The 25959-nt window shown below is 43.1% G+C and overlaps 1 protein-coding gene across 1 annotated transcript; it reads left to right on the plus strand.

The window, feature by feature from the left end:
• Positions 1–13640: 13640 nt before the first annotated feature.
• On the plus strand, positions 13641–18029 carry LOC308299365 (N-acetyllactosaminide beta-1,3-N-acetylglucosaminyltransferase 2; the record flags this gene model as incomplete). Its single annotated transcript, XM_080743141.1, has 4 exons — positions 13641–13862; positions 14893–15192; positions 16052–16351; positions 17523–18029. 4 exons carry the CDS (start codon positions 13641–13643, stop codon positions 18027–18029), a joined length of 1329 nt encoding a protein of 442 aa, XP_080599267.1.
• Between the last annotated feature and the right edge of the window lie 7930 nt (positions 18030–25959).

Genomic DNA, 25959 nt, shown 5'->3' on the forward strand with positions numbered 1-25959 from the left:
TTGTTCCTTCGAAACAATTGTGGGCTCGCTTCAAGCCAGAAAACAATGGCTATAAAAGCACAAAACGTCAAGATCGCAGGCAGTGCTCTCTTTGACGTTACTGACGTCAAAGATTGGTCCATTTTGTTCCAAAAATGTGTTGTGCAAAAGTTGACCCGCTGGTGGCGCTATAACAGGCCAAGGTGAGAAGGTTGGTATCTGTTCCTTGACCTATTGGGAATGTGCTTGCAAGATTTCACGCACATCCCAGGCTGTGTTCATGATTTGAGGTGTTTTTGGCTTTGGCCACTTTATCGCTGCTTGCAGCTATATTTATTATTACTTCATAGGCATGTTAGATAAAGGTGGTTAGATTGCGTGTAGAATGTTTCATGCAAATTGCAAAAAAAATCCTAGAATAAAAACGGGTTTAAGCGTTTTACAAACTGCTCAAAATGATATAGCGCCCCCCTTTGGCCATTTGGGGTAAGATTGGTTTCAGTGATATTTGAACTAACCCTCTACACTATTTTGTCATGAAAATGTGACTTTGCATACTGTTTTAGAGGCAGAAGAATAATTTGCATAAAAATGCAATATTGTTTGAATTATTTAAAAAAAGCATGTTTCAATGTTAAAGAAATCCGATCTGACAGATCTTTAGATATCGGTCCAAAGTTCACGTAAAAAAAGTTTTGTGCACGTGACGCGAAAATTCCAGAATAAAAGCGGGTTTACGCGTTTTACAAACTGCTCAAAATGGCGGAAAATTGAAGGGCGGAGCTTACTTAACAACGACACAGATGTCTTCCGCTTGAGTCAAAGCACGCGTGTAACAAGTTGCATGTCTTCAAACAAAACGAGTCATGACTTATGCCCGTTTGAAGTTTGAATTTTCAGACGCTTCGTATAGCGCCCCCCTTTGGCCGATTGGAATAAAATTGGTTTCAGTGATACTTTGACTAACCCTCCACATCTTTGCCAAATGCCATGAACGTGTAACTTTGCATGTATGATTTAGAGGCCGAAGAATAATTTGCATAAAACCGCAATATTTATTGAATTATTAAAAAATTATATTTCACTTTAAAAGAAATCCGACCAGACTAGTTTGACCGTATTGGTCCAAAGTTCATGTGAAAAAAGTTTTGTGCGCGTAACGCAAAAATCCCAGGAGGAGATAGATTTTTACTGTTTTTTATATAATTCAAAATTCTGGGGGATCTAAAGGTCAGAGGTCAAAAGTTAGAGGGTAAAAGTTGTTCGGCATGAGGAGACGCATATGTGTATACAGGTTTCATGACTGTACGTATAACAGAGCATGAGCTCTATCTGTTCAAAGTTCGCACTTTCGAAGGCTTCCTACAGCGCCACCATTTGGCCGATTGCTATAGAAAATAATAGCACACTTCGCCACTGTAAACTGAACACATTGATGTTTTTATTTTCATTTTCTCAATAAGTATGTAGGAGTAGAAAGGAACCGAAATCCCGTCTACTGTTGATTGCCTGCCTGATAGATAAATAATGACAATATCTAAAGTGTGCTCGCCTTATAGGCGAGCCCACAATGACAATATCTAAAGTGTGCTCGCCTTATAGGCGAGCCCACAATAACTCAGTAGCCTATAAGACAACACACTATACAGTATAATGTTGTTGTCACTTCCTTACAGTAATGTGAGTTATTACAGGAGGCCGCGTATAATAATTTGGGCTATTGAACACCCTTTACATCTGAGTGTTGGTTAAAATAATAATATTGAATCAATGGAAAGTAGTAAAAAGTGCTTGGGACAAAACCTCCTAACTCCACACTTTCTGCCAAACCAGCTAACTCCACCCGATTGGCCCTCTCTAGTTTTCATAAATATGTGCTATTGAACACCCTTTACGTCTGAGTGTTGGTTAAAATAATATTGAACCAATGAAAAGTAGTAAAAAGCCCTTTGGTCAAAACCTCCAAGCAGAGATATACACATAGTAGGCTACAATCCTATTTGTTGATGTAAACTCGGAAAAAAGGATACATTAACCCTCTTATCTATCCATCTATCTATCCATCTATCCATCTATCCATCTATCTATCCATCTATCTATCTATCTAGGAATGAACACAAAATACTAGTAAATGCAATTTTTGGCAAAAGAGGATTCGTACAACAAAGCACAAATGGGATCAGAAGCGATAAGACATATTGTGGGTGGGTGCACCACACAAAATAGCCCTCAATCCCTTTTCATGTTTTCAAATTCAAAGTGTTCCACCTGCATGTATTACTGTAGTCTACAATACATCCATCTCTCTCTCTCTCTCTCTCTCTCTCTCTCTATTTTTAACAGTGAATCCGGCATTGAAATATGTTTTCCCATCTAAAAGCATACGCTTGCAAATATTCATATTCAGAGATCAATAGATGTTGTGTCCAATTTGTAGAATACTTTAAGAAGAGTGCTCACACACGGTCAAAGCCTTCTCAACAGTGGTACCATGATATTATCAACCAGCTTTCTACCACTTCACAAGGCCTCCCATTCTTCAGTGTGACTGTACCGCCCCCAGCTGGTCAGAGATGGTGCTGCATGTTCCGCTTGCAGCAGTAGGCATTACTGAGGACTATTCCACATCAAATACATCAATTATTAACCTACCAACTACAAGTGGTGTTAAAAAGTACTCACATTCTTTACATAAGTAAAGGTATCAATAGTGCAATTTATCTACTCTGTTACAAGTAGAGGTCCAGTATTCAAGATTTACTTGAGTAAAAGTAAAAAAGTATCAGTATCAAAATGTACTTAAAGCTATAGGCCTACTGTGTAAGTTGCTCAACTTGTGGTCAGTAGCTCTATAGCAAACCTCGGTCGCGTCCGCGTCTTTCTGCCGTTTTTCGGTTCTCACACCCCCGCGTCTGCCTCCACCTCGCCGAGATCTATCTTTTGAGGGGTCCCTGGTTGCTGTGCGTTCACCCATGCTTACCGTGCACCCGAGTATAGAAACACACGGGAGACTACAAATATGGCCGCCCTAGCGACCCCAATCCAAGATGCGCTGTGATTGGCCGGCAGTGTATAACCCTCGCTGTGATTGGCCGGTAGTGTGATGACGCAATTTTGCCGCGAAATTCTCCCCCCCTCACGGCTCATAGAAAACATATAAAGAGAAGGCTTTAGAAGCTGAAAATAACGGAGTGGGGGTTCTAAAACTTTAGCGATTTAACAGTTAGGACAATTTTAAGATTTGTTTTATAAAAAAAGTTACATGGTATAACTTTAAAGTAAATTGTGCAGAATGTCCTACTTCAAATGTACAAAATTCTTACAAAAATAGCAGATCCACAAGCTCACAATGCATCGCACTGCAATGCATTGCGAGCTTGTAGATTGTTATTTTCAAATGGACAAAATTGATATAAGCCTATGGCTGAAGTGGTTAATGTATGTTTGTAATATAATAATCAAAATCTTCATAGTAATATAGTAAGTAAAGAGTCCAAATAAATGTAGTGGAGTAAAAGTACAATATTTGGCTCTGAAATGTAGTGGAGTAGAAGTAGGCCTATGGTGTTGGAAATTGGAAATACTCAAGTAAAAAACAAATACCTCTAAACTACTTAAGTATAGTAGGGCCTACTTATAAGTAAATGTAGTAACTTAGTTACTTTACACCACTGCCTACTACGCCTATACTAATAGGCCTACTACTACTACTACTACTACTACTACTACAAGATGGAAGAAGAACTCTCTTTAGAAAGGAGAGAAAAGATAACATCATTTTATAGGCATGTATACAGTAGGCCTAATGGCAGTAGTTAGGCCAAATGGAAATCCGTATGACAACTCAAATATCAATAGGGCTAACAATTTATGCAAGATGCACCAAACTGAATATCTAGTCTCTCAGCCTATGGTGTATTTATTTAGGCCGCTATATGAGCACACCTGCACCAAACAACAGCCTCATTAAACTGCACCTGGGCACAGCATAATTGTAAATTGTCACAATCATGTCAAACCATTATAAACAAGTCCTACCGTAACCATGCAGGCGAGGGAGGGGGGGGCGATACACGATAGGCCTCGAAGCTTCCTGACGTTTTGCATCTTGTTCAGTGACTCTTCGGCAAAAGTGTATTATTTTGTCTTCCAAGTTCGACGCAGCCATGTCTTTGTAAACGAAACTCTGTCTCGGAGTTGAGAAACTTTGGAGTTTGGAGAGGACTCGCTACCTATTTCAGGTGGTAGCCTACTGTAGATATGTTTGCACACAGCTACAATGCTGCTACTGCTGCACATTGGCCAAAAGACCCAAGATACAACGCAACTGTGACCAAATTATGTTAGAAAACATAACAAAACTGGCGATGTTGAACAAGGCAAGCTATACGGAAATGGATGGATGCCCTCTGTAGTACTAGTGTTAAACCCATATGTATTGGACAGATTTTGAAGTAGCCTACTGGTCATGACCAAAACAGGGACACCAACAATTCTTTTCTAATCCCTCCTCTGGCGTCCTCTGGTGGCCGTCCTGGTGTCCAGCAGAGCAGCCTCTACTTTAAAAATCACTGCTTTCCCCATCCATCCCCATCATGCAAATATGGAATATAAGCACCTGCATGTAAATGAGCTGCCAACGTCTAGGCATTGCAGACTGTCTGCATTAGTCCGTTTTCATGGATATGATGTGATTGTGAACTCTGCCTGCTGTAACCTGTATAATGTAAGCCAACAGTCAAGAGCCAAGCTGGACTAACAGAGAATATAGGACTATCCTCTGGAACTCAGATAAGATCCCATCTCAGCGGATAAATCCATTCTGCAGTAGGTATCTCTCTCTCTCTCTCTCTCTCTCTCTCTCTCTCTCTCTCTCTCTCTCTCTCTCTCTCTCTCTCTCTCTCTCTCTGTTAATAATAAGGGATAAAAAAGGACTTTAGAGGACCTGGCTCCTAATAATAAACAGATCTTATACCTCAACAGGATTTACCTGGATAAATAAAGGGCTAATACAACAACGAGGTTAAATGTTAAATTAATATGTTCATTTTATAAAGTTGTTATTCTCTTTCTTTTTTTGTTTGTCCACTGTCCATTTGAAACAAAGGGAACTTTGAAGGAAAAAGATTGATTACATTTTACTTTTACTTTATTTAATCTTGCGTCAAATAACAAAGATGCAGTTTGAGTTCAGTTTGTCGATTTGTAAGTCGGAGAGAGTATAGTATAATATACATAGACCTATTATGTACCCAAATGGACGTGTAAATGAACACTCAAGATTGTATGTGGTTGAAGTCTGTGTGACAGTGTCTACAGGGGCTGTGTGCCTATACCCTCTGTAATACAAAAAAAAGATCCTCTGTGTTGATTTAACCCAAAGAGAGCGCAAATGGAACCAGATTCAACTGGTTAAGTGTTGCCAGATGTTCACAAGAGAAATAAGCAACCAGATTGTTTTAAATACTTATGTTCAATAGTTGTAACCTCAAACATTGACCATTGAATCCAAACAGATTGTTATCGTTTTTCTATCTGCAAAGTGTTTATTTCGTAAAAAGAAATCTGAAAAAAAAATAAGCTACTTTCTGTCAATAAATTCCGTGCGGGTGATTATTTTGGTGTTGGAGTTTGGAAGCGCTCGTTGGAAATCACTCAACGGTCCTGTGTACCACCTGTTTCTAAATTGCACATAATGCAGGAGGCAGTGGGACGTTGCGTTAAACAATTCCAACGTCTAATTCAGCGGTTCCCAAACTTTTTTGTCTCAGGGCACCCCATAAATATTTGTTTTAATCCGAGGCACCCCTACATTCTAATTTTCACTCCCAGCACCTTATATTTATAGCATATCGTTGTTGTCGGGTGGAAACCTTGTAGGCCTATGTCCAAAACCGTTTGTTTTGTATTTATCATCTATAAAATGTACTAAACTAGTGAAAACAGCAGATCTACAAGCACACAACGCCTCGCATCGCGAGGCGTTGTGTGCTTGTAGATCGGCTGTTTTCGCTAGTTTTGTGCGACGGTCTTGTATGATGAAGCAGGGCAAAAGACGTACACATTTGAAACTTGGAGATACAAGGTTTCTGCCCGACAGTGACGATATTTTAGTGATTATGTTGAGAGAAAAGCGTTGAGATAATAGCCATTTTGGTTAGAACTGACTGAAAATAACTTTGTACTTCAAGTTTAAAATTAAATGATATTTTTTCAAGTGTCCAAATAAATTCCAAATATTATCAAATGATCTCGCGGCACCCCTGGACTGCCGTCGCGGCACCCCAGGGTGCCCCGTCACCCACTTTGAAAACCCCTGGTCTAATTATTTCCCATTTGGGTCTTGAAGAAATGGCATCTGCAACCACCAATAGGCCTGTTTACAAGTGACTTTACTGAAAAGCAAGTTGCAAGCAAAGTTGCTTATGATAAGCAGACTTGGCAACACCGATCTGGTTCCATTAGTACACTCCTCGGAGTGCACGATGCTCTGAGTTCAGGGGCGTCACAAGGGGGGGAAGTGGGACTAAGTTACTAGGGCCCAAGGTCAAGGGGGCTTAATTTAGCTATTGAAAAATAGTTTTGTTTTTTTTTAAGTCGTGAAAATGTGTGCAAATCTTTGAATATAATATTTTGTATTTTTTAAGCGAACATTTGTAACTCAAATGTTGTTTCTGCGGGGTCCCTGGAACTAAATATTTTGATATGGGGGTCCATGGCCAAATACATATAATTTTGGGGGTCCTTCACACGAAAAGGTTTGAGCACCACTGACATAGAAACATAGGTTTTTCAAAAAACCTTAGAAGGCTTCGAAATATTCAAAGACTTGCAGCACAAATGTTCACTATCTTTCAAAAATAGCAGATCTACAAGCTCGCAGCGTGGCACTCGGTGCCGCGCTGTGAGCTTGTATATCTGCTATTTTTCATTAGTTAAAGCATAAAATAATTCATGGGGGGGGGGCCGCCGCGAATCCTTGTACCCAGCAGGGCCCAGAATTTGGTGCGACACCCCTGTCTTGAGTTGGATCATAATCAGCCTCCGTGGAGCATCCTCGCCATGGCGACAGCATCCCCAGGGAGTTGGTTGTGGGTTTGTTTAGAGCAGGGAGTTTTTTTTCCTTTTCTCAGTTCCTCCAGCAACTGCCTCACCGCTGCTTCGATGACAGAAGGCGATAACTCACACGGTATACTGCTTTTTTCACCACTTTTTAAACCGTGTATTTGTGTTTTAGCCACCCGAAATGGTGGCTTTTGATCTACAGGCAAAAGGATTGTGCGTTTTTCGCGAGTTTCGCCAAAGAGATTTGGGGTTGTGTTTTACGGGAGAAAAGGAGTGGACCTAGTATAGAGCCCTGGGGGACCCCGGCCAACTAAAGTATGTATGGTTTAAGTGGTTAAATGTTGGTGTGTGTGTGCTCCGTGAAAAATGTGATCTTTGTCACTGCATGTCCTCCTACGGGGAATAAATACTTTATGGTTCCTGTAGGTAGTTTAAAGCCTCGTTTCAATCACCATGATTTGCGTTTTGTGAAAATATGGTCCAATTTATGCTATAATTGATGTTAAAGCAGGGTATGCTGTAGGAGGGGCTTGTGATCATAGGCTTGTGATGATTCTTCTTGGTGTGCTTTATTTTCGGCAAGCTCAAGACAATGTCCCATGTATCCCTGCGGTTGCACGTGACCGTTGGCAGCCAATAGCATTCGAGATGGTACCATTTCTACCAATGAATGTTGATTTCTACAATGATGGCGTCCCCCATACAACGGACAAAAAAGCTTCATTTGCGCAGCATAGAAACCAGTGGCTTTCCACTGTCCATATTTTTCGCAGTCTATGTACGGGAGGAGTAGGCTATGTACGCTATGTCCTCCCGGTGGGGGCTCCTGCTTGGCAGGCGAGCCAGCCTAAGACAGCAGTGGCATCACAGAGTTTTAACTGCCCTAACGACTAAATTGTGAGAAAGAATGGGTGATTAATGATTGGCTACTCAAAACTCGTAAAAGAAAAAACAAGAAACAACACAGTCCTTTTATACCAGCTTGTGCCTTGTGGACTGGCTTTGTGGAGCAGCTTAGTGGCCTTGTGAAATCCAGAGGTAAAATGAAAATAATATCTGATAACATATACATTCACACTTGTTCTCCTGCGTTTTAGCCATATATGGTAAAAAGCAGGATATTTTGACAGGAGATTCTGACGTCATCGGCTGACTATCTGTTAATGTTGCTGTACTTGAGTCAATGCCTCATCTCGAGTAGGGTCTCGAGTCCAAATTTTCACTTGACCTTATTAGTAATTAGTAAGTAAACCCATTAGTCAGGTCTACTATGTATTGTTGTTGGATTTTTGTGGAGATTAGTAAAACTATACATTTCTGGAATCTTCAGAGCATGGGGAATCCAAAAATCTTTGTTGGCATTTGCACGGACATGTGCAAAGCCGCCATTTTGGACGTTCAAAATGGCCGACATAAAATACATAATTTGTGCTATCTTGGCTTCTAGACAACCTAAAAACCTAATTAAACATGCCAATCCTATGTTTTCTGGGTCAAGGAATTGACTGAGTAAATGATGGGTGTAAAATATTTCAGACCCCCACCCCCTTTCTGTGGGTTATCTAGTTTGGGACCTCCCAAAACACTACCAGTCAATTAATGTCTGATTTTCATAATATTGGAGTTGTTTTGTAGGTTTTAAAACATCCTGAGTTCATTCAGTAGACTTTTAAAGCAGCCAGAATAACCTTTCTGACTTTTGTTTGGGGTCTTTCCTCACCCGGGACCCCACAGACAGACCCCCGAGCCTACAGTATCTCAGTAATCACTCTGCTCCTGCTCCAGAACAATGTTAAATTAGATAATAATTTAAGCATAAAAGTTGTTGTAGCTGGGCTCTGAAAATAAAAATGGGTTAGCAAAATACCAGGGGTCTTCCTTAGAGGGTCCGGGACCCCTGGGGGGTCCTCAGAGTTACTACAGGGGGCCGCCAAATCTTGATGGGAAAGGATTTTCTTTTTTTCTTTTTTACATTTGAAACTTTGTTTTTATGTATCCTGGGTTTATGTATTGTACTTTGATGATTTATTAGTATTCTCAGTATTATAAAGTTTTTGTGTTAGTAGGGTTGGACACGGTAACCGCCGTACCGCCGTACCGCGGTAAACCGAGGTCTACCGCGGTGTCAGTGTGCTTACCGCGGTAAAAAAGACAAAAAAAAAGTCTATTTTTTATTGGAAAACAAGCGAGTTTTAAAACAGGGGAGAAGCGAGGACCGCATGCGCTCCATGCCGCTCTGCTCTGGGCCGTGTACCACATGTTGGAAGCCACATACGTCACTCTCACTCTCAGAGACACAGAGTCAGGCCAGGGCACCACAGCAGCCGCGAGAGGAGTACAGAGCAGCGTAAACTTTCTCTGTAATCCACACGACACAAGGATGTTAATACATACCTTGTGTTGTGGCATATCTTTTTTTTATTCATACGGATTACTGGCGGAGCGCGGGACGTGTGGACTAAAACCGAAAATGAAACTATTTTACTTTTTCCACCGCGTCGCACGTTTTGCCCCGTCCGGCGGCACGTCGGCGATTTTATAACCTTTTTATATATTGAAATTCTTTATTAGGAATTACCCCTTGAGATGAACCATCTCGTTTTAGAGGAGCTCCGCACTTTACAGAATGCTTACAGAGTACATACTGTATAGGTACATACATAACACACAGAACATAACATTACAACAACACATAGGAGAAAATAAGCAACAAAATAAAAATAAAAATAAAAAAAAACAACAAACATAGGACGAACAAAAAACACAGAGCATGTATATGAATCATTGTCTCAGAGATCTATTATACTGTTAACGAAAACATGAGCAAGTACCGGTAGTCTCAAAATGAGAGGACAGCGATGTTTTGAATAAATGAAAGGATGATATTGACCGGATATAAGCAGGCAGATTGTTCCAGTCCGAAGGAGCTTTAAAACTAAAGGATTTTTTTCCAACTGAGGTGGGAACTTTAGTTGGAACTTTGAAATCTTTTCTTGTAACTAAAACCTGTATATAGCAGCACTCAATCACTGCGATTTGAGAGTTGAGACGTGAAGTGAGTTTACAGAATCACTGTACACGATCTGACTACCCGTCCTCTTCTGGTTTGTTCACACACAGCTGTTTGTGTCTGAAAAGCTAAGTAGCTAGCCTACGTTACTATGGGTAACCCGACTTAAAGCTCAGAATGCGTCCCGGATGCGATGTGTTGTGAGCTTGTAGATCTGCTCCTTTCAAAGCCATACCCGCTGTGCTGTACGGAGAAGTATAACTCGGGCAGTCAGGCTGTGAGGCGACTTTAGGGAAGATGATTGCAATATTTTGGCTTATCGCCGAACCTTAATTAATAGATACGGGGGTGCGGTAATTACCGCAGTACCGGCGGTAAATGGGAAGACGGTAATCGCGGTAACAAAATGTTGATACCGCCCCAGGCCTATGTGTTAGACAGTTATGGTTGACAGGTGTTACTGCAGGGATTGCAAGAATTTACGTATTGCAACTTCTCACTTTGGGCGTGCAGACTAACGTGTGCATTTATTGCACTGCAAACACACTGACAGCACAACACACGCGCGCGCACACACACACACACACACACACACACACACACACACACAAAACACACACACACACACACACACACACACACACAAAAACACACACACACACACACACACACACACACACACACACACACACACACACACACTCTCTTTGTTAATCGTCACCCCAAAACCCGCACCCTATCCTCTTAAAGGCTCATGGTAAATTATGCCCAAAGAGATTCACTACATGTCCTCCCTAATTGTGTTGACAGTCTCCACCATAGCATTTGCAGGGAGGAGTGCAGCCTGCTTTGCAGCCACATTTGATGAGCTCAAGTACTGACTTTGGAGCAGGAAGGGCAAGACACCTGACTGGAACATACCCTCCACTCTCTAAATGCCATCTATTTTCTTCGATTGATCGAAGCTTGTGGCAATTTGTCAAGTATGACAAAGTAGTCATCATAAATACGATACCTTCATCAAGGGACATGATTTTGTGGAAGTGCACACACATGAAGAGGCCCTGATTCCTCATCAAGTCCTTGCCTCTGCGGCTTATGGTGCTTTGCAAGACATATGTGTTTGGTCACCCAACACCGATGTCCTCCTGCTGTTACTGAAAAAAAAAGGAAATAGATATATTCGAGCGATTTCAAGTGTCACAAATGTCAAGGGTTCCTTGGCCTACACAATTTTTCTGGTGCTGGCTGGGGAAGAGCATGTGTTGGAATCTCCAAAAAGACATGGGTCAATGCCTACTTGAAGCCTGATGATGTTGACCAAGCCATTATCCACTTCAAGGACCTTGGCAAGGTTTCCATTCCTCCCAAGCTTATTCAACATTGCAGTCTTTGGAGCATTTTGCATGCCATGTTTACGGTTCAAAATATATAACAACCCTGTGATTACTCAGATGGGAACTATTTCTGTCAAAGAACTTGGAGGGTGAGAGGCTACCTCCAACTTGTGCTGCACTGCTACCACAGAATCCTCTGTGCCAACTATGTCACAATGTGGGATAAATCATACCTGATAAATTGCTCTGAGCTTCCACCAATCAAAGAAAATAGATGGAATTCAGAGAGTGGAGGGTATGTTCCAGTCAGGTGTCTTGCCCTCCCTGATCCAAACGCAGTATTTGAGTTCATCAAATATGGCTGCAAAGCAGTTTGCAAGGGACGGTGCAGCTGCTCAAATAACCTGCCTTTCACTCTATGCTATGGTGGAGACACTGTCAACACTATTAGGTTGGACATTGAAGATGACAATGATGAAGACAAATAGATCCTGCATGTCTGAAATGACTCCATTGTAGTGAATCTTTTTGGGCATACTTGACCATGGGCTCTTCAAGCATTCTGGGTCTGGCCCTTGCCCTTCCCCTGTTCTACCCCACTTGACTTTGCTCACCAACCTCCCCTCCTGTGAACCTGATTGTCAATCTGAACTCCTCCCGGCTTCACAGCTGTGAGCTGTTGCCGGATGACTACCTAGTTGTCCATAAAAGGGATTTGGTTCCCCTGGCATCACAGGCCGGGATCTCCATATATGGGCATAAAGGGAATTTGGTTCCCCTGACATCACAGTGTTGTCAGAGTGGGATGTCAGAGTGTGAGAGTCAATCAGCAAAAAAGACAAGTGTTACCCGTCCAGACAGACAGACGGTCAAGATGTGACGGTTCTGATAGTAAACTGCGACCTATGGTCGCAAACTGCGACCTATGGTCGCAATAAACCCAGGACACATAAGAACATTCAAAGTTTCAGTTTCAAATGTAAAAAAAAAATAAAGAAAAAAAGATCCCATCAATATTTGGCGGGCCCCCTGTAGTAACTCTGAGGACCCCCCGGGGCCCCGGACCCCCCGAGGTATTTGCTACTACTCATTTTTGTTTTCAGAGCCCAGCTACAACAACTTTTATGCTTAAATTATTATCTAATTTAACATTGTTCTGGAGCAGGAGCAGAGTGATTACTGAGATAGGCTCAGGGGTCTGTCTCGGGGGTCCCAGGTGAGGAAAGACCCCAACCAAAAGTCAGAAAGGTTATTCTGGCTGCTTTAAAAGTCTAATAAATGAACTCAGGATGTTTTAAAACCTACAAAACAACTCTAATATTATGAAAATCGGACATTAACTGGCGTACGGTTCTGGGAGGTCCCAAAATAGATAACCCCCAGAAAGGGGGTGGGGGTCCAGAACATTTTACATCCACCATTCACTCATTCGATTCCTTGACCCAGAAAACATAGGATTGGCATGTTTAATTACGTGTCTAGGTTGTCTAGAAGCCAAGATAGCACAAATTATGTATTTTATTGTCGGCCATTTTAAACGTCCACATTGGCGGCTTTGCACATGTCCGTGCAAATGCCAACAAAGATTTTTGGATTCCCCATGCTCTGAAGATTCCAAAAATGTATAGTTTTACAAATCTCCAAAAAAATCCAACGAATAAACCTTTATTAACATAGTGAACCTGACTACATAGTCTGGAAAATGTGTCAAAAAGCCTTCAAAAAGGACTTCATATGGGAATGCCCATACTGTATATGGAGGAAGACAGCCCATATCTGTGCGGCTGGTTCAGACAGGGATCTCCATGTATGGGCATAAAAGGGATGTACTATACAGTACATGGATCTCCATATATGGGGAACTGGTCCAATATACCATCACTGATGGCCAAGAATTGGCGCGGCCTCCCCCTGAGGGGGACACACAGCATCGTGCGTGTGTTTTGTTCCAATACATTTTATGACCCATATATGGGGCTCCCTGTCCCAATGTCATCAATATTAAGGACATATCTGGGACAGTAATGCCCATATATGGGCATGTTTTGACATAACATTGTTGACTATCATGCAGGGGTCTCCATATATGGGTAACTGGTCCGATATACAGTACATCACTGGCCAGATGGCCAAGAATTGGCGCGACCTCGCCCGTTAGGGTGAGGTCGCGTGTCGCCCTGAGGCGTCTTACTAGTATGTGATTACACCTGACATGTGCTTGTGATCTGCACACAGCCACAGACGACACGATGCCGCGCTGCAGATGCAACGGCAGGCTGCTGTGCATGTGCCTCCTGCCGTGCATGATGACCTTCCACCTGTTCGTGTACATCATGGTGTCCGTGTTTGTCACCGTCACCTACACGCCGCCGCCCATCGCGGTCCACTACGTCGCCCCGGGGGCGTCCGCCAACACCAGCGCCCTGGCCTCGCACCCCCTCGGCCCCTTCTGGAACCTGCGCCTCGAACAGGTGAGAACTTTTTTTTTTTTGTGTGTGGCTTTTTTTCATGTTTCCTGACCTCAATTACACCCAAAAAAATGAACATTCAACATTCAGTGGTTTTTTTCTGTAATCTGTAGTTTTTGGAATAATTAGGCTCAGAAAGGTGGGGTGGACGTGACATCATCACCAGGGGAGGATGTGGTTGTATAGGGGAGGGTGAACGCAACAAATGAACTGGTAAATGGATTGGTAAATGGTAAATGGTGCATTGAAACGATACAAACACAGTGGAAAGTAACATCAAAGGTGATACACCCTGGGGCGCCCGCTGGCCTGGTGGTCAAGGCGCATACCACATACTAGGCTATGATGCCTGCTGGCGTCGCCGGTTCGATTCCCGATCCGGACGACCTTTGCCACATGTCATTCCCCATCTCTCTCCCCATTTCCTGTCAGCCTACTGACCTATCAAATAAAGGCATAAAAAGCCCAAAAACAAGTCTTAAAAAAAAAAGGTGATACACCCTCTGCTACAACAACATCCTCCCCTGGTGATGATGCATAATTTTCAGCTTTCAGGTGGAAACCAAAAATACACAGGGAAGTCACATTTGTATACCCTATTATAACCTCACCAGGGGGTCTATAAGAGTAACGTTAAAGGAGTAGTTCACCCCCAAAATGACTTTTTTTCTACGCCATGGAGACTTGAGTTCAATAATATTTTTAGTTTTTTGTCGCATTCCTAAGACAAAAATGTGATAACAATAAATTTACCCCCATTCGTTCCGGATGGGGACCCGTTTAGAAACGGGTCCCCATCCAGAATCAATGGGGGTAAATTTACTCGAATCAATTTTTTGTCTTAGGAATGTGACAAAAACCAAAAAATATTATTGAACTCTACTCTCCTTGGCATGAGTAATCAACAGAAAAAAAGTCATTTTGGGGGTGAACTACTCCTTTAACTCCATAGACACATCTTAACTCTTTTGGTATTTTATTTAAATTTTTTCATGTTCGAAATAAAACATTCAAACCCAATTTGTTCCAACAGGGGGCGCTGTGGAACCACCTGCAGCACGCCTGGGACCGGCAGAACAACCCCATCCTGCGCGGAGCGGCTGCGACGAGCGGATCGGAGGCGACACCGGCAGGGAAGAACTGCACCTCGTTCACGTGCCTCGTCAACGCCCCAGACGACTTTCTACGCGATTTGCCCGAGCAGATGAGGGCGTTCATCCGGTCGATGCACCGCCGCGAGTACCCGCTGCTGATCGACCGCCCCGGGACGTGCGGCGCGAACGCCAGCCTCGGCCTGGACACCCCCATGCTCCTGATGGCCATCAAGTCCCAGGTGGGCAGTGGTGTAAAGCAGTGGTTCTCAACGTTTTCAAGCCGCGGCCCCCAAACTAATCATATTTTAACTGGGGACCCCCCACCCCCACCTTGACGAGCACAAAGTGTTGAGGCATTACATTTTGTATAGCACGATTCTATTGTGAAAATAGCAGATCTACATGCTCACAAGGATAATTTCATGATAAGTTTAAATCTCCACGATAAAATTATTGTAAGTGTTTTTTATCATGATAAACTATAATACAGATTATCATCCCGTATCCCTACCGCAGTATAGAGGGTATGCGCATGCATACCGGTAAAGTGAGTGGCAAAGTGAGTGGCAAAGTGAGTTTAACGTCTTTTAACGCTGTTTAATGCAATCAGATAGGACTTTTCTGTTTGGATGTATGGGCTGTCAAGGCCAGAAAGTAGTTTTTAGCCACTCAGTAGGCGTTCCCGCATAACTTCCGGGTATGATGATGATGTCACGCGCATACCCTCTATTGATACTTTTACTTAAAGGAGTAGTTCACCCCCAAAATGACTTTTTTCCTATTGATTACTCATGCCATGGAGAGTAGAGTTCAATAATATTTTTTGGTTTTAGTCGCATTCCTAAGACAAAAATTTGATTTGAGTAAATTTACCCCCATTGATTCCGGATGGTGACCCGTTTCGAAACGGGTCACCATCCGGAATGAATGGGGGTAAATTTATTGTTATCACATTTTTGTCTTAGGAATGCGACAAAAACCCAAAAATATTATTGAACTCTAGTCTCCATGGCGTGACTAATCAATAGAAAAAAAGTCATTTTGGGGGTGAACTACTCCTTTAAACAAAAGAGTGCCTTTTCCACACACACACTGCAGGTGGGGAACTTCGAGAACCGGCAGGCCATCCGCGAGACGTGGGGGCGCAGCGGGCTGGTCCGCGGCGAGGCGGCGGGCGGGAAGGGCGGGCTGGTGCGCACCGTCTTCCTGCTGGGGAGGCAGGACGCGGCGGCGGGGCCCCACCCCGACCTGGGGACGCTGCTGGACGTGGAGAGCCAACAGCACCAGGACATCCTCCAGTGGGACTTCACCGACACCTTCTTCAACCTGACGCTCAAGGACCTGCTGGTCTGGCGCTGGCTGCAGGCGCACTGCCCCGGGGTCCTCTTCGTCTTCAAGGTAAGGTGGTTATAGTCCAGCCAGAGGCGTCAATTGGGTGTGGCAAGGTTAGGTATGGCAGCTGCCATACCTTGGCTACAGGGGAAGAAAATAAAATGTACTTCTTAAAATAAGTTCATCATGCCTGATGCCTTTGCTGAACTGACGACACAACGAAAAAACTAACGAGATTGAAGAAACAAAAAAAGCAAACTAGCGGTCCAGGCACATACCACGTACAGTCTCGATTGCCTGACAGCGTGTTGCGGGTTCGAGTCCCATTCCCGACGAACTTTGCAGCGTGTCACTCCCCATCTCTCGCTCCCCATTTCCTGTCAGTTATACTGTCAGTTATAAAGGCATGAAAAACGCCCCAAAACAAATCTTATAACCAGGGACTTGCAGAGATCTTGCAGGGTCCGACATTTCTAAAAGGGCCTTTTGGTGAAAATAACAGACCTCCAAACTCACAACGTGTTGCACTGCGACCTGTTGTGAGCTTGGAAGTCGGCTATTTTTGGTACTTGCATGGTCTGGACTAGCTCTGGTCCATCGTGTCACCTCCAGTGACGCTCTGACAGACCCGTCGGCAAATGAATGGACCGCGTTTTCTCATCCCCTACGAGCGCTCAACTTGAGTCAAAATAAACAAAACGACTTCACTACTCACCAAACCAAAGGTAGTTTTTTCGTTGAAAGTCTATTCTCCGCGGTGGTGAGCCCCTCAGCACCGCACCTACTCTGTAAAATACATTATTTTTGTCATGAAATAAAACGCACCCACCTCGAGCCACCCAGCGGCCACCGCAGATACAATGGTTCACAACCCGGAAATAAGCGGTTGGATGCACTTTATTTCATGCCAAAAATTGTGTATTTTGCAGATTGGTGGGGTCACCACCGTGGAGAATAGACTTTCAACAACAAAAAACTAACTTTGGTTTGGTGAGTAGTGAAGTACGGTAGTTTTATTTACTTTGACTGAAGTTGAGCGCTCTTAGGGGCTGAGAAATCGCGGTCTATTCATTTGCCGACGGGTCTGTCAGAGCGTCACTGGAGGTGACGCGATGGACCAGAGCTAGGTCTGGACCGGAGAGGGCACTTTTTACAGACAGGTAAAAGGGCAGGGGCTCAAGCCCCCTTTGTTGTCTATGTGGGAACGTGCCTGCTTATAAGCCTGTTCTTCTTCAAGGGCGACGACGACGTCTTCGTGCGGACGGGCGCCCTCCTGGACTACCTGCACCGGCGGTGGGAGGAGCACGACGCGTGGCGGGCCGCGCGGAACCGCTCCTCCGACGCGCCGCCCATGGAGCTGATCGTCGGCGACGTCATCAGCAACGCCAGGCCCAACCGCGAGCCCGCCGCCAAGTACTACGTCCCGGAGAGCTTCTACCAGGGGCTCTACCCGCCCTACGCCGGCGGGGGAGGCGTGGTGTACTCGGGCGCGCTCGTCCCGCGCCTCCGCGAGGTCTCGGAGCGGGTGCAGCTCTTCCCCATTGACGACGTCTACCTGGGCATGTGCCTCCACCGGCTGGGCCTGTCCCCGGCCCACCACCAGGGGTTCCTGACGTTCGACCTCCCGGAGGCGGAGCGGGACAAGGCGTGCGCGTACAGGTCCGTGCTGCTGGTCCACAAGCGCACTCCCAAGGAGATGCTGACCTTGTGGGAGCAGCTGCGGACGCCGCCTCCGGCGTGCTGAGGTTCAGGCAGGTGCGCGCGTAGACGTCAAAGGGGGGCTCGAGCCCCCTGCCCTTTTATCCGCCCGTGCAAAAGTGCCCTCTCCGGACCATGAATGCTGTTTTTTACTGTTGTCGAAGAAATGCAAACTGTCTTGAACTTGAATGCAGCATCTTATGTTGAAAGAATTGCCCTTTGTGTGTAGAGATTATGCTTAGTTCAGTGTGGTATAACGCACCGAAAATAGTAGACCTCCAAGTTCACAGCGTGACGTGTTCTGCTATTTTTTATATCTGCACCAAAGGCCCTTTTAGAAATTTCAGCCCCTGCCTCTCTAACATTCTCTGCATTTCCCTGTTGAGGTTTTTATTTGGAAGTCAAATAGGAGGTTTGTCCCACGGACTACTGCCAATGTAGAGACCAGGCAGCCTGTGACACTGTAGAATCCTGAGTGGTAAACGCCGAAGCGTGTACAGACTCATGCAATGTGTGGCGTGACTTTTTGGACCATGTGATATCTTCTGGACAACAAATTTTTACTTGAAGTTGATGATAAAATTAACAGCTTCTGTAATTAGTCATACTTTGCTCTCTCTTTCATACAGAGCCATCTAAAAGAAACTGAATATTGTGTAAAAGTTCTGTAATATAATTCAAAAAATGAAGCTTTCTTAGTTTTTACATGTATTGCGCATGGGGTGACATATCCAAAAGCCTTTTTATTTCTTTTTTTATTTGGATTTTTATGGCAAACACCTCATGAAAATCAATAAAATCCATATCTCAAAATATGAGAATATTACATGCACGAGACCACTCAAAAGGAGCATGTATAATATCGAAATGTCAACCCTTTGAAAAGTATGTCAATTTATGCACTCAATACTTGGTCTGGAATGCTTTTGATCAAATTCAGCCATACTGCTGAGATGTTATGGAAGCCCAGGTTTGCTAGTTGTTTTGGCTCTGTGAGCAGATGCCAAGAGCTTCTGGAAAAGGGAGCATTCCGCTGTTTCTACGTGTCATCTTTTCGACACTCAAACCTAACCCTTACCCTAACCCTAACCTCTGTGGGATGAGTCGCTAACCCTCCCCGACGCTCCGTTGTCGGAATGATGGTCGTTCGAACGAGCAAGATTTCCCCCTGGAAAATCTGCATCTCCATAAAGCTTGTTGACATACAGAAGCAAAAAGTGTTGTAAAATCTCCTGGTAGATGCATGGCTCTTGACTCTGGACTGACTTGATAAAACACAGAGGACTAAAAGCAGCAGATGCCATAGCACCCCAAATCATCACTGACTGCGGAAACCTTCACAGTGGACTTGATCTCATGTTGTGGTCTGAGAAACACACGGTAGGGTCTGGTCTTCTCGAAGGACCACGATGGAAATAAGTTCTCAAGCTTTTTTGTGTTTTATCCCGTTGACGGATATGTACACATACAGTATAGGCCTATATCACTGAACTGCATTTTTGTCAATATATCGTCGTTGTCGGGTGAAAATCTTGTATGTCGCATTTTTCATTTAAAAAATGATTTAAACTAGTGAAAACAGCCGAACGCGCGTTGTGTGCTTGTAGATCTGCTGTTTTCACTACTTTTGTGTGACAGCCTTGTATGATGAAGCAGGGCTTTACTTTGCGAAAGAACATACAAATTGAAACTTGGAGATACAAGGTTTCCACCCGACAACGACGATATAAACATCACTCAATCAAGGGGTCTGTCCCATAGACTGTCATGCTGAGGCCCTTCAAATTGTATCCATTGGATACACACTAATTCATCAGATGATTGATGTCAATTATGTGCTTTCACTACTTATTGTAACAAATATGAGGAGCACTGTGATTTTAATTCCCAGGTAGATTTTTGTTTCCAGTCATGCTCTCTGTACTGATTTTGCCGTGTGTGTGACAGAAATAGCAGATCTACAAGCTCACAAAGCATTTCATCATATGAAATGATCATATGCCCAAAAAGGTCGCCCACCCTGGCCCTACACAAATCATCATCAGTAAGCAGCGCGAGGTGACTTGCTAGCTTGTAGATTGTCTATTTTCAGCAAAAAGAGGGAAGAAAGAGCAGACTAGGTACGGAGTGGAAATGTTTTAATCATGCAACACAATTTGATACAATATGGGGGTCCCTGCTTCATGTCTCTCTCAGCTAGAGGGTCCTTGGGCTGTCTGAAAAACGTTGAAGACCCCTGGTCTACACAATATAGTCTGTCATAATATTATTCACTTGGGAAAAACTGAGTCCATCCTCTTTGGATCAAATCATAACCTCAAAAAAGTCGATAACTTCACAATCAAAGTGGGTGACAAGGTCATAACACGAAAAAACGAAATCTCTTGCTTAGGATGTATCCTTGAAGCTAATCTTTCCAGCGAAAAGATGACTTCTAAAGTAATAAATAAAATCAACCAACGAACTCGTTTCCTACAGAGGATCGCCCCAATGGTCAATTTCAACACACTGAAGACCATAGCTGGTGCAATAATCCAGCCCCTATTTGACTACGGAGTTCACGTATGGTATCGTGACGCCCCACAAGCCCTTAAAACTAAACTCCAAACAGCCCAAAATAAACTAATTAGGGTCCTGCTTAACCTTCCCTATCAGACTCACCTCACCACTACTCACCAGTTAAGAGTGGGGTGGCTCAGAGTAGATGACAGAGTACAGCAACTTGCAATGGGCCTGGTGTACAAGATACACTACACCACTATGATACCCAAGTACCTGTCAAAATACTTTATAAACATTAAGGATGTCCATAAACACCAGAGGCAGCGCCACAGATCACTTCCAACCCAGAGTCAAAACCAACAAAGGGTCAAACTCGTTTTTCTGCTATACCACCAAAATGTGGAAAGCCTTACCGAAGGCCATAAAGGAGTGTGGATCACTAGCATCCTTTAAAATTGCCCTGAAAAACCACTTACAGGCAGCAGCCGTTCGCAACTGGTAAAAAAATGAACCTAGCCCAACCCTACCCTCCCCTGCCCCTTCTTTGTATATACTGTTTGTTTAGACTTACTGTTTTCTTTTTTCTTTTTCTTTACATATCTACTGCATAGTACTGTGTTCTATTTGTCTGTCATTCAATGTTATATGAGATACTTCAATGGTTTCCAGTGGAAATAAGTCTTTTCATGGATCTCCTTTTAGTAGACCTTGTACCAGTGAACTGTACCGTCATGAAACTGTACCTTTTCCTATGCAAACTTCTAATAAAGTCTTCAATCAATCAATATAACAGTAACGCTATTGAGCCACTAGGGGGAAGCATATATCAACCAACAGTGATGAGGTAGACTGAATGAAAAACAGCAAACTAAATTCTTGTTGATTTCAATAAAGTGGTGTAAAGTAATTAAGTACATTTAGTTAAGTACTGTACTTAATTGTGAGGTATTTGCATTTCCAATACCTTTACATCTACTCCACTACATTTCGGAATTGTACTTTTACTCCATTACAATTAAATGAAAACTTTAGTTTCTAGTTTCTTTTCTTATACATTTCAGCCATTTGGAGATAGCCGATCTACAAGCTCACAATGTGTTGCGACACATTGTTCCAAACTGTACACACACACACACACACACACACACACACACACACACACACACACACACACACACACACACACACACACACACACCACCACCACTAACCAAAACATGAAAAAAATGACAGTGAAGGAAAACATCAAACATTTCTAAATGTACATATGGGGTGATTTCTCATTACAATCAAGGCTGACGTGATACATTGTGATTATGAGTATGACCTTTTTATTTTATTTTATTTATTTTTTACTTTTTTATTAGACATGTACAGGTGGTACAGTGAGAGGTTTATTGTGTTACAGTAGTTGACATATCACAATGAAACTTTTTTTCACTTTATCGGACATGCAGGACAAGACACAGAAAGGACTGGACGTGACCAAAAAAGAAACAAAAGCAAAACAACAACAGGAACAATATTTCCAAAAGGGAAAACAAAACAGAAAAAAATAGAACAAAAAAGAAGGTGGGATGATAAATGACTAAGATATAATGGGGGTCATTATAGTAAGACGGTTACCTAACATCTGATTATTACATTTATTGCGACCGAAGGTCACAGTTTACCATGAGTCTCTGTGTAGACGTGTATACGTTCTATATGGGAAAACCCATAGACCGTAAAAATGCGTCAACATGATGTCATCATGCTCTGATGTCACTGTGATGTCAGGGGAACCACTCTACCAGAATGGGTTTGCCGCTCTGACATCACGCTCTGGCTTCACTGTGATGTCACACTAACATAATCCCTTTTATGCCCATATATGGAGTTCCCTGATGTCATTAATATTAATGATGCCCTGTTTAGAGAGATCCCTGTGATGCCAGGGGAACAAATCCCTTTTATGCCCATACAGTATATGGAGTTCCCTGATGCAGGCATTGACACTAAGGCTTGCCCACGGCCACCTGCTCCTGGCAGGTAAATAAAATGTCAGGGCAGGTGAAGTTGGCTTTCAGGCTGCCCGACAGGGCAAGTGCTCATTTGAGAGTGGACACAAATGTCTATAAACACAACACGAGATATCTGTCTAAACACCTGAACGTGGCCAGTGCGCTGTGTCTTCTGGTCTGTGGAATGTAAAATAAGAGCACTATTTACCTATAATGTGCTGTTTTTACTGTTGCTACATTTAAAAATATAAAATAACAAGTGTAAAACCATAGACATATTCAATGATAGCTAAAGTATTTGGTATTTGGATTTGGAGGTATTGAGGTATGACATTTTATCGCACAGCCCCAGAAAGTAAAGAAATAAGTGTTAAATTGAGCGGTAATCGTATCATTTTATAATGGACGATTTACTTTTTGGGCAAGTGGGCATTACCTTCGGGCAAGTAGAACATGACCTGTACTTGCCCGATGGGCAAGTGCCTCTGAGACCTTAGTGTCAACCCCATGATGTCCTGTTAGAGAGATCCCTGTGATGCCAGGGGAACAAATCCCTTTTATGCCCATATATGGAGTCCCCTGATGTCCACATCCCTGATGTCCACATCACTGTGTGGCCCAGAGGCGTCTTACTAGTTTATTTATTTACTTTAAAGCTGTACTGTGGAAGCTGCTCAACTAGTGGTCAGTAGCGGTATTGCTTTTTTCGGCCGGAGTCGACCACCGTCGGTCCTCCCATCATTTTTAGACCAGAATTGAGGGAGTAGCAAGCAAGATTCCTTCACCAATGTAAACACAGTTGCTGAGGGAAGCTACTTCCTTTAGAGACAGCACGACTCGCTGTGATTGGCCGGTGGTGTATGATCGGCGCTGTGATTGGCCGGTAGTGTATCATGTGGGAGATGACATCATTTTGCCGGGAAATTCTCCCCCCCTCACAACTCATAGAAAACATATAAAGAGAAGGCTTCAGAAGCTGAAAATAACAGAGTGGGGGTTCTAAAACTTTAGCGATTTAACAGTTAGGACAATTTTAAGATTTGTTTTATAAAAAAAGTTACATGGTATAACTTTAATCTGGCTCAGACAGTGCAATGCTCAGTGTTAATATAACCCTAAGAATGAATGAATCCATCTCAGGCCTATACTAGTAAGACGCCTCAGGGCGACATGCGACCTCGCCCTAAAGGGCCTGTTGAGATTGTCAGAACATGCCCATATATGGGCATTCCCAGATATGCCCTTAATATTGATGACACTGGGACAGAGATCTCCATATATGGGCATAAAACGGACAAGGATGTAATTAATTTGCAAGTGTGATCTGGGAATGCCCATATATGGACATGTTCTGACATCGCATTGTCGACTATGGGCATAAAATATATGGGCATGTTCTGACATCGCATTGTCGACTATATATGGGCATAAAATATATGGGCATAAAAGGGACATCAAGCCAGAGCGTGTTGTCACAGCAGCAAACCCAGAGTGGTTCCCCTGAACAGTGACATCAGAGCATGATGTCACAGTGATGTCACAGTGACAAGGGAACCAATAGAGTGAATAGACTGTAAAAATGTGTAATGACTGACTGAATGACTGACTGACACAGACAGACGGAGACAAGCTGCAACATTTCTCATGCTATACTGCGACCTTCGGTCGCAATTAACACTATATTTGACAGTGTAAAGGTGTGTTAAGGTGTTCTGCGGTCTGGTTTGCCTACATTCCACCGTTCCTGTGACTCTTCTCTGCTCTGCGTGAACTCCCGCTCAATGACCATACCATAAAACAACACATCATTGTAACCACTTAAACCCCATGTGCCCCCAGGGTTTTAACTTTTCAAGCAAACTCAAGGAGCCTCAAATTGATGTGTATTTGGGTGCGAACACACCCATCTGAAAATCTTTTGTGCCAGAGACCCCCAGAAGAGAAGATTTATTTAAACATATATATTTTTTAAATGTTCAAAAAAAGCAGATGTTCAAGCTTGCAGCCCTGTGAGCTTGTACATGTACATTTGCTATTTTTTGAATAGCCAACATTTAAATTAACACGTCACACTTTTGCCCTACTCATACCTCCGCCACCGTTGCCTCTATCCATGTCAAACTTTGCACACACACTCCTTGGCTACCAAACGACATTCATTTCTCATTTCTCACATGGCACTCTTCTAGCGCAAAGCGGTACACAGTATCTCTAAAGTCATGTCATCAACATGGATCTGTCCTATTTCCCATATTCCCTCCCGATTGGCTACCATTGCCTTCTAAGGTTTGTGTATCTCCCGATAAGGGAGTCTGTAGCAACTCATAATGTAATAACGGCTCATAATGTAATAAGGGCTCATAATGAGTTGCTACAGAGTCTTACTGGTGGTCATGACTCATGATTCACCAGAATCCTGGATGGCTTAAAATAATTGTAAAAGTCTATGGGGAAAACAAATGTATGACAGTGTTGCAAGTTCCAACAATAGGAAGTACAGCACAGGCCGACAGTGACACTGTGTGTGAATATTTCTGCCCTTTTAGGAATACACACTATGCAGTCCAACCAGTCGGAGAGGTTGGTCTGTGTCGCTCCGCCTTGTTCAACAATTTCACCATCTCTATTTGCTCTGGCTCGTTGTCTCTAGCAGAACGGCCTTATGTTAAGACCATTAAGACATGGAATTATTTTATACTTTAGCTATTTTCTTGAAAAATATTTGCTAATCTCTGAATGTATATTTTTCAAAGCAAACTTTTGTAACTCAAATCTCTGCTTCTGGGGGGTCCCCGGAACAACATATTTTGAGAAGGGGGTCCGCGGACAAATATAGGTAATTTTGGGGGTCCTTGACATGATCAGGTTTGAGAACCACTGATTCAGAAGAAGGATTTAGAAGACATTTATAGAATCGGGTCAATATATTCAAAAATTACAATTTGAATTTAACCACTATGTTAATCTCTGTCAATGAAACCATGAGGGTAAAAGTGGATCTTACAGGATGTTGTCAACACAATAAGGATGTCAACAAACTGATCAAGGTGGAGAGGAAGCCATAGCTCTACAAACTGGAGTTTAACTTCTTCAGCCACAGACTCATTCTCAAATTCGGCCCGAACCCGACCGACATTTAGGGTAGGGTAGGGCCTAAAATGTATGCTAATTAGTCGGGCCGGGTAGGGCCTCTGGCTCAATGAAAAAATAAAATATTTGTTTTTATTATTTTATTACTATTACTATATGATAGACCCGACCATACCTGACCCGACCCAACGTTTTCGGGCCGGGTAGGGCCTAAAATGAATGCTAACAAGTAGCCCGTTGAGAACTCTACTCCCAGCACACAACAAAGTGCCAGTCCTTTGTGCCATTCTCCATGCATCAATCTCCACAACTGACAAGCTGATATCCTGATACAGACTATTATTACCTGTACACAGTCAAAATTCTAATTCAATTCATAGT

The sequence above is a fragment of the Nannobrachium achirus genome (assembly GCF_963921795.1).
Source record: "Nannobrachium achirus genome assembly, chromosome: 15".
Classification (NCBI taxonomy): Eukaryota; Metazoa; Chordata; class Actinopteri; order Myctophiformes; family Myctophidae; genus Nannobrachium; species Nannobrachium achirus.